Source organism: Corythoichthys intestinalis, chromosome 10, assembly GCF_030265065.1.
Source record: "Corythoichthys intestinalis isolate RoL2023-P3 chromosome 10, ASM3026506v1, whole genome shotgun sequence".
NCBI classification, from domain to species: Eukaryota; Metazoa; Chordata; class Actinopteri; order Syngnathiformes; family Syngnathidae; genus Corythoichthys; species Corythoichthys intestinalis.
The window spans coordinates 49656699-49667159 of record NC_080404.1 but is presented as its reverse complement, the minus strand read 5'-3'; the positions used below and the strand labels follow the sequence as shown (position 1 = coordinate 49667159).

Genomic DNA, 10461 nt, shown 5'->3' with positions numbered 1-10461 from the left:
GATGGACTTGTTTCGTTTGTGACCTGACGCACGTGATATTTTGTTTGGTTTGCTTCCTTGCAGCGAGCGCATAGGCCCCTGGTGGGACTTACCCTCGTACAGGAAGCGATGGACTCGGCAGATCCTCAACGACGTGTCCTTCCACGTGGACAGTGGAGAGATTATGGGCATCCTGGGCAATTCAGGTGGGCTGTCAGAATAAAATTTCGGCGCAAATGCCAACAGGTGATCTCACCGGAGCACTTGTCCATGATGCCAAATAAAATGGAAAATTGTGTCATATTTTGGTGCCAGATTCCCTTACAGACAATATTAAGCACTTATCACTGTTGTTTCCAAGGGCGTAGGTTTGGTCTCTGCATTGGTAGAGACAATATAACAGCATAACCTGCATGTATACTTTTTGCTGGTGACTGGACATTAATAAGACCAAACAGATTGGGGGTCAGGGCTTTATTTCTCACAAATATGAACCTAATTAATTGATAGGCGAAATGATCAAAGCAAAATAAATCTGTACTGACTTATACTAACTTTTATGTGTGTTGGTTCAGGTGATACAACGTTCGGTTCAAAGCTTTGTTTACAAAAACTACTAAAGAAACATTTTGAAGTGCAAGTCCCTTTATTGTAAAAAACAAAACAAAAAGTCAGTTCATGTGTAACGGGTACACTCAGGTCTGTTGTAAAGCGTGGAAATCTCCCTGCCGATTCCTTCATGTAGGGATGCAGGCGGCTGTGACGTCGGCTCGAGCTTTATGGCGCAGTGGTTAGCGTCCGGGTGGAAGCATCGTGTGCGCGTGGGTCCGCGTCCTGGCCTAGTCAGAGGTGGGAGTGGAACACGGGGTGGCGCCGACACACCGGTTACAATGGTGCCGTGACCCGGATCGGCAGCGAAGGTTTTGGGCGTGAGTGTAACGGGTACACGCAGGTCCGTTGTGGAGCGTGGAAACCAGCTTAGTCAGAGGTGGGAGCGGAACGCGGGGCGGCGCCGACACACCGGTTACAATGGTGCCGTGACCCGGATCGGCAGCGAAGGTTTCGGGGGGTGAGTGTAACTGTAACGGGTACACGCAGGTCCGTTGTGGAGCGTGGCAACCAGCCTAGTCAGAGGTGGGAGCGGAACGCGGGGCGGCACCGACACACCGGTTACAATGGTGCCGTGACCCGGATCGGCAGTGAAGGTTTCGGGGGGGGTGTAACGGGTACACGCAGGTCCGTTGTGGAGCGTGAAAACCAGCCTAGTCAGAGGTGGGAGCGGAACGCGGGGCGGCGACACACCGGTTACACATGTTCATGTCAGCGTCCCCCTGAACTGGACCCATTCTTGGATAGCTCCCCTTTTTTTTTTTTTTTTTTAAATAAAGGGACATGCGCTCTGAAGCAATCACGTTGCATTACAGTAATGCACATAATGCAAAGAATGATCCAGATTAAGGACAGCTAGCGTAACTTCGTTGTTCCTTGTGGAAGCTGGCCTGACCGCAGTAGTTTTGCAGGTTAGCAAGTTCACACAGATTAATGCTATGCTAACTCTGATGCACATCGGACTTTTAGTAGCAAAATCAGTGGTGTTTCCCCAACCTCTGTAACATTGACGTCTTTTTACATTACTTAAAGTGGCTTGTGCTGGCCAAAAAAAAACTGTCTAATATTCCTCCTCTTTGAAGGGGGTGGAGTAGGCGGCATGTTGTTTTTCTGTCGGTGCGGTAGTGTGAGTTTGCGTGTATGTGGCCGGAGTAGGGGGCGGGAAGGTCGAGTCATCAGCCAATCAAATGTGTGTTTGAGGGGAAAAAATGGACCGGCACATTCTATGTCTGAACATAATTAAAATAATTCACTTAATAATGGTAGGGTTTATTTTATCCTTACTACATATGGGAAGGCAATCTAAATTACCCATATAAATGACCTCATTATGTAATGCAAATAAGACGGCTTAAAAGTTGGTTGGGACAATTTGAGCCTCCTGAAAAGTAAGTGTAAGGTGGTGTTATATCCATACCGTCCCTTTGCATATGCCGGGAAATGATGGGGCACTTCAAGTCTTGCCCCTGGAGCAAAATGAAGTGAGCGTGTTTGTAACTGTCTATTTTACAGGTTCCGGAAAGACCACATTGTTGCATGCCATCTCGGGAAGAATCAGGAACTCTGGAACCCTTATGGGTGAAGTCTTCATAAATGGTAGAAAACTGGCAAGAGAGGAGTACCAGGACTGCTTCTCTTATGTGCTGCAGGTGACGCAGGCAGTAGACATTTGAACGAACTTTAATAATAATAATGATAATACATCAAACTTGTATAGCGCTTTTTTGGACACTCAAAGACGCTTTACATAACATAACACATAAACAGAATTAAGAGGTAGGAAAAGCTAGTTTAAACAGGTGGGTTTTTAGGAGTGATTTGAAGTTCCTGATGGGTTTTGGGCAAGGCAAGGCAAGGCAAGGCAAATTTATTTATATAGCACAATTCAACACAAGGCAATTCAAAGTGCTTTACATCACATGAAGACCATAAAAATCACATTTAAATCAACACAACGTAAAAACCAAGACAAAAGATTGCATTTAATCACAGATTAAAAATAAATAAATAAAAATAAAACAAAAATAAAAATAAAGCAAAAACTACTACTACTAATAATCATTGAAATCAGCAATAGAGATAAGCACAAGAGGAATAGAAGGCAGGTAGATTGAAATATATAGACAGTTATGGATATGCAGTGCTAAACAAAAGCGTTTTTAGCCCTGATTTAAAGGAGCTAACAGTTTGAGCATACTTCAGATGTTCGGGTAACTTGTTCCAGAGGTGAGGAGCATAATAACTAAATGCTGCCTCACCCTGCTTGGTTCTTGTTCTTGGAACATGCAGAAGACCCGTTCCAGACGACCTTAGGGGTCTAGATGTCTCATAGGAATCTAACAAGTCAAGCATGTATTTTGGTCCAAGGCCATTAAGTGTTTTGTAGACGAGCAGTAGTATTTTATAGTCTATCCTTTGACTCACTGGAAGCCAGTGTAGCGATTTCAAAACCGGTGTAATGTGGTCCAGCTTCCTTGTATTTGTGAGGACTCTGGCTGCAGCATTCTGTACTAGCTGCAGCTTCCTGACTGATTTTTTATCAAGACCTGTAAATATACCGTTGCAGTAGTCCAATCTGCTGAAAATGAATGCATGCATAAGTTTTTCCATGTCTTGTTGAGTCAGAAGCCCCTTAATTCTGGTTATATTTTTTAGGTGGTAATAAGCGGATTTAGTGACGGACTTTAGATGGCTATCAAATTTTAGGTCTGAGTCAATAATTATGCCAAGGTTTCTGACTTGATTTGTAGCTGTAAGTGACATTGTGCTAGGTTGGCTGCTTATCTTTGACCTTTCCTTTTTTGGGAGTGAGTTCCAGAGTGAGGGGGCAGCAGCGGCGAAGGCTCGGTCCCCCAAGGTTCGGTGCTTAGTGCGAGTGATGGGTGTGAGGAGATATGAGTCAGCAGAACGTAGGCGGCGGGAGGGACAGTGCTGTTGTAGAAGGTCACTGAGGTAGGAAGGGGCCAGGTTATGGAGGGACTTGTAGGTGAGGAGGAGGAGTTTGTACTGAATCCAGTATGAGATTGGAAGCCAGTGAAGCTGTTGGAGGATGGGGGTGATGTGTTCTCTGGAGAGGGTGTGGGTGAGGAGGCAGGCGTCAGAATTCTGGACGTATTGCAGCTTTTGGAGATGAGAAGATGGAAGACCATAGAGGAAGCTATTGCAGTAGTCGAGTCTGGATGTGATGAAGGCGTGAATGAGTATTTCAGCTGTGGCTTGGGAGAGGGAGGGACGGATGCGGGTGATGTTGCGGAGATGAAAGAAGGAGGTTTTAGTGAGGTGGCTGATGTGTGATCGGTATGACAGTGTTGAGTCCATTATGATGCCAGGATTGCGTACGGAGGTGGAGGGGGTGACAGGGTGACCATCAATGAGGAGAGTGAGGTTCTGTACAGAGGGGAGGAGAGCTTTGGGTCCGGTGATGAGAAGTTCTGTTTTGTTACTGTTGAGTTTGGGAAAGTTGTTGTCCATCCAGGTTTTTATGTCGGACAGGCAGTTTGAGATTGTAGAGAGAATGACAGAGGTGATGGATTTGGCTGAAATGTACAGTTGAGTGTCATCTGCATAACAGTGGAAATTGAGTCCATGGTGGCGAATGATTTGAGGGGAAGCATATAGATTATGAAGAGGAGGGGGCCGAGGACCGAACCTTGGGGGACACCATAGGTGACTGGAGAGGTGTGGGATTTATGGTTATTAATGGAGACGAAGCGGTGACGATCGGAGAGATAAGAGGTGAACCAGAGGAGTGCAGTGCCAGATATCCCTATTGACTGAAGACGGTGGAGGAGGATGTTGTGGTCAATGGTGTCAAATGCGGCAGAAAGGTCGAGGAGGAGGAGGATGGAGATGAAACCAGAGTCAGCGGCAAGGAGAAGATCATTGGTTACTTTGATGAGAGCTGTTTCAGTACTATGGTGTGCACGGAATCCAGATTGAAATGTTTCAAACATATGGGAGGAGTGGAGATGGTGCTGAAGTTGGGTTATGATGGATCGTTCCCGAATTTTTGAGAGAAGTGGGAGATTGGAAATGGGTCTGAAATTGTCCAGGTTGTCGGGGTTAAGGCCAGGTTTTTTCAGGAGGGGTGTGATGGTGGCGAGTTTGAGTGGGGAAGGGACTGAGCCAGTGGTGATAGAGGTGTTTATGATGTTGGTGATAAGAGGAATGAGAGTGGGAATAAAGGTTTTAAGAAGAGAAGATGGTATGGGGTCAAGATTGCAGCTGGAGAAATTCATGGTTGAGATGAGTTTGAAGATGTCAGAGGGAGCGAGAGGAGAAACACTGTGACAGGCGACAGGCAGGCGACCAGGCAAAAAAAGTACTGTCCAGATCATAAAGCAGGATCAGACACAACCGGTACCAGGCAAAAACGGTGAAAAAAAAATGTTCAAACAGACTTTTGGTGCAAACCCGGAGTGAGAAGCGGCAGCCAAAGCGCGCCAGCGTCCTTTCAACTACTTTATATATTTAGGTTAGTAAACTTCTCGAAGAAAGTCTTGCCAAAGGTTTCTCGGTACTTAAATTAACTTTGAAATCCACCGTGGCCTCCTCATACTCCTAATCTCGCAGTGAGAGGTGCTCAAGTGTATCCAAAGCCTGAATTAAAAACATTGTTTCAAAAGAACCCCTTTCAAATTATCTTCCCGCCTGCTGATAACAGACGCACACACACACACACATGCGCTTGTCCATTGACTCTTAAACCTTGTCATTAAGTTTGACGGCTAAGCTACAGATGAGGGGCTGATATGAGCACCTGATATTAAAGTCTTTCACATGAGAGACTGTGTGGAGGAATGCAATTGGACCGTGTGTTAATTGAGGAAGGCGGTAGACTGCAGCAACATGTGCGAGATTGTTCTATGTGAAGACCCTATGTTGATGTACATTACACTATGACATTTCATTTCTTAACATGCATTAAAATCATCTTCATCACATGTCAATACAAATTCTTCACACTTAGCATCAGTGTATTTCCTAGTGTTGTGACTTTCAAGACAGGTCCTGAAAGCACATTTGATGTTTATTCATTAGGATCCCCATAAGTCTTCATCGTTATGAAAAAAAAAAAACCCTACTCTTCCAGCAGTCCTAATTACAAAAATATTTAAATATACCAAAATGCAACAGGTGAAAAACTGTAAAACAGTAATTACAGGTCCATCATCAAATTAAAAATTGAAAAAAAAAAACCAAAAAAAAACAATAACTGTCCAAAGATCGCTATTGTAATACAAAGGATTCTTATTACCGTATTGGCCCGAATATAAGATGGTTTTTTGCATTGATATATGACTGAAAAAGTGGGGGTCGTCTTATATTCGCGGTCTAGACATTATACCCATTCAAGAAGCTAGTTGGCGCCAGATATCATTGAAGCGATGTTCTGTCATGACAGATCTCAGCTACTCTCAAGTTTAGCCAGTTTGCATTATTTTATTGCATTGTTTTCCCTGATTCAGATTTGTTTCAAGACTACAGTTACAGTTAGTCTTGCCCATTAGCGATATTGTATGGAAAAGTAATATTCAGTTTGTTTTTGTTTTCTTCTACCAGAGTGACAACCTACTGAGTTATCTGACTGTGGAAGAGACTTTGACCTACACAGCCCAGCTGGCCCTCAGAAGACATTCTTCCCAAGCAATCCAAAATAAGGTGCGACTATATATGTGCATAGATCAATGAAGAGATAGTTAGAATAATAATATTCACAGTTGTTAAATTAATTTATTTTAGTTAATTTAATGTAGGCAATGACGGACAGGTTCCCTCTATATTCAGTAACAATGCAACAAGCAATGGAAGAAATAAAGTAATACAATAGTCATTAACTTATTCGCTGTCAGTGATGACGATAGATGTCCAATCCAATTTGGCTGCTAGGGCAGAGAGTCACCACAGATTGGACGTCTTTTCCCGTCAATATCGGTGATTGAGTTGTACAAGGAAAATACCATAATTTTCGGACTAGAAGGCGCCACCCACCAGATCTGACATGAAAACGGCATTTGTTCATAGATAAGCTGCACTGGACGATAAGCCCCCAGCTGTTCTCACTGTATTATGGGATATTTACACCAAAAGCTATTAACTGGTAACACTATATTTGACAGCGGCATCATAAGACTGTCATAAGATCAAATGAACCACAATGAAGCTTTGAACAGATTGGCTGCAAAGCTTCATTGCTTCAAGAAGTTTCATTTGGGCATCACTGCTCCCTTGGGGTAGACGGTCAACCTCTGCTGCCACCTGCTGTCAACATTGTTGTCATCTAAAATGCCTCCTAACATGCATTGCAGCACTACAGATGTAAATAACAATCAAAATTCATGTTCTGTGTTAATTATGTCTTCAGTTACAGTTGTTTCATTAATTGTGAGTTATTGTGTTTTGTAACACTTTATTTGGAAGTGGCGCCAAAGACTTTCATAAGACCATCATAATTATGACATGACACTGCCATGAGCATTAATGAATGCTTATGACAGATGTCGTTTTTGTGTCATCTGGCAAATTATCTCACTTTTGAATGGGATTTAAAGATCCGATCTGGACATAATTGGAGTTAGTGACATTATTCATAATGTCATTAATGCCCAAGATAGTGTCATGTCATAATTATGACGGTCTTATGGCAGTCTTATATCGCCGCTGTCAAAGAAAGTGTTACCTATTAACTAGGGCTGTCAAATGATTAACATTTTTAATCGAGTTAATCACAGCTTAAAGATTAATTAATCGTGATTAATCGCAATTCAAACCATCTCTAAAATATGCCATATTTTTCTGTAAATTATTATTGGAATGGAAAGATAAGACACAAGACGGATATATACATACAACATCCTGTACATAAGTACTGTATTTGTTTATTATAACAATAAATCCACAAATGGCATTAATAACATTCTTTCTGTTTAAGTGATCCACGGATAGAAAGACTTGTAGTTCTTAAAAGATAAATGTTATAGTTACAAGTTATAGTAATTTTATATTAAAACCCCTTATGTTTTCGTTTTAATAAAATTTGTAAAATGTTCAATCAAAAGTAAAGTTTATATATCAATAAGAATAAAAATAACAATAATAAGAATAGAGTGACCAAAGTCTGAGTAAGTTTGATGTGTATTTTGCATAGCTATTTTGATTAGGAATGCCAGTTCACTTTGCATTGTTGTTTAACTGTGTGAGAATAGGGCCACATTACTACAGACTGAATTGCTTTTCTTTTTGTGAACATTAATTTTTTTTGAGAGATAGGAATATTATTTTTGTTGTGCTTTCACTAAATCAGGGGTCCCCAACCTTTTGTGCACTACGGACCGGTGTTATTTGGTTGTTTTTTTTTTCACGGACCGGTGTTCTGACAAATTTTGCAACCCATCAAAAATTGCAACGATGAGGTTCTGCGCATGCGCGTAACATTAAACATTGCCGCAAAATGCGCAAATGCAGCGATTCCAAAGTAAACACTCAAAACTTTCTTGAAAGAAAGGAATATTAACTTACGTTTGATCATGGAAGGACTTGTAGAAAAGTTCTCCTCAGATACATCCTGCCATGTAAGCTGCACAGAACAACTGCACACCGCTCTCACCATTAACGACTTCGCCTTGTCGTTAAGCATTAATTAAGAAGCCCGCTTCACAAAGATACGATGTTGGAAATTGTAGCAAGTTTTTCAATGGTCTTGTAGCGATGTCAGGATATTCCAGAATGACTTTAATCTAGAACCTCGGTAGAGTTGTTGTCTCAAATGTACGTTTAATAAGGTCGCTGTCAGTTGCCACCTCTACAAGTTGATCTTACTGTTGTACATTGTCGAATCACTCTATTTATTCACAAACGGGTCACGAATCCACTCCTTTGCAGTTCGTGGGTCTTCGAGGTTGTAGGCTCGTCAGGTGCCCTTTTCGCCGTAAAAATATCTCCAAAGACGTCTGTTTTCCAGTCATCTTCGCTCGTGTGGGGGCTAATTATTTCCGGGAACAAATGTGATGCGCCCGCAGCCTAGCAATACGTTATTATCGAGGACAAGCGCACATAGATATATTATATAAACAAACAAGATGTACTGGTAGCAGTCCAATCAATGGATTTCTATGACGACATGTAATCTATCCCGTAATGCGGTCGTTATTAAATTATTATTTCTGTGCGGCCCGGTAGCAAATGCGCCACGGACCGGTACCGGTCCGCGGCCCGGCAGATGGGGACCCCTGCACTAAATGATACTTTTGTTTGTTGTGAAGGAGTTGCCGATGCTTATGCCAATAAACGGCGCGGTCCAAAGAACGCCCATGTCAACTCGCCTTTATAACATATATATCTCTGTACATATCTTACCCGAAATACAACAAGAGACACATAATTGCCACTAAAAGAAAGAATACTTACAGAAATATGTGTGGAGCACATATAGCACAATGCAACAGCATAAACGTCTCACAACTACTAATTCTCCTAAAAGAATAACATTAGTATGTGTCAAGTTCAAAAATACATCCTTAGGTAGACATTCGTAAAATTACCCAAAAATAAGGAGAGAAGACACTGTTTTCTTGGCCAAGGAGAGCAAGGAGGGACTAGACAGTGAAATGCTAGATTATGCTGTTTAGTCACCAAAATTGATCTAAAACTAAACTCCTTGCACTTTCTTTTATTAGGGGCTTGTCCTAACACAGAAAGGTGCTGCCCTAAAGGGAGGGGGAAAGCAAGCTGGAGACACCCATGTGATTTTGATTGGCTATGTGTGAGCATGTAGGCGGAACTAACTAAATACACGTGTGTAAGCAAAGGCACTTAGATAAAGTGGTCAGAATGACCCAGACACTTCAGTTATGCAACGCTGCGGCCATGGAAGATGTCCTCGAATGGAAGATGTCCTCGAAAGTCTAGATCAGGGGTGTCCAAACTTTTTGCAAAGGGGGCCAGATTTGGTGTGGTAAAAATGTGGGGGGCCGACCTTGGCTGACGTCCTTTACATAGGACAATATATTTAAGCAAATTTTGGCAAACCATTCTGTGTGTCACATTTGCGTCATTATGTTTTTTAAATTAATAATTTCAACAATCTCACAACTAGCCTTTGTGCCGTTGTCTTTCGACTCTCGGGCTCTTGCGAAATACTGCTGCTGTGAAATTAAACTAGCTAAAAGTTGCTTCAATTTCTCACTGCGTATCTTCCCTGTAATCTTGTCGAAATAGTCCAATTTTCACCTAATCCTTGAAGCGTTGGCTGTCGCAGTCAACTTTTTTTTGTTGATTGTCGCCATTTTAGAAAATTGGAAGTAAAGGGTCACATGGGGTAATGTTGCTTAGAGTGCTGCTGCCTTTTAGTGGGTAAATGAGGAGCAGTATTTAGTGTGTAAACTATTTTATATGCTGGTAGCAGTACTGCTGACCAATTTATTAAGTCTGTGTGCGGGCCAGATGTTATTGATTTTATTACAGAGGCTGGGGGCCGGATGAAATTTGACCACGGGCCGCATTTGGCCCCCGGGGCGGACTTTGGACATGTCTGGTCTAGATGAAAGTCTAGACGTAAGATGCTGAAGATGTCCCAGAAGGTCTAGTTACGCAATGTTGCGTCCATGAAGCAAGGCAGTTGTCACCCTGACCCTCTTTAACACTTTATAACACTTAAACATTATACTACAACCTAGTATAGCAAGCAATAATCATTTACTGGGTATATCAATAAGAAAAAATATGGCAATATGTATTATGTATGTATTAGGTATATATGAGCACAATCAAATATTCAATCAATCAAGCAAATATTCAATCAACCCTCGATAATTAACTCAACAGTCTGGAAAGGCGCTGCCCCCAAGCAGCCGGTGGCATTCTCTTCACTCTTAA

General features: G+C 42.1%; 1 protein-coding gene across 10 annotated transcripts in view; it reads left to right on the top strand.

The window, feature by feature from the left end:
• The window catches only part of abcg5 (ATP-binding cassette, sub-family G (WHITE), member 5), a 50747-nt gene that overhangs the window by 19153 nt on the left and 21133 nt on the right, over positions 1-10461 (top strand). For all 10 annotated transcript variants that reach the window (XM_057849137.1, XM_057849135.1, XM_057849128.1 and 7 more), the window contains 3 exons: positions 64-185; positions 2101-2237; positions 6151-6249. In XM_057849137.1, the coding sequence (XP_057705120.1) occupies positions 64-185; positions 2101-2237; positions 6151-6249 (358 nt within the window). The remainder of the gene's footprint in view (positions 1-63; positions 186-2100; positions 2238-6150; positions 6250-10461) is intronic.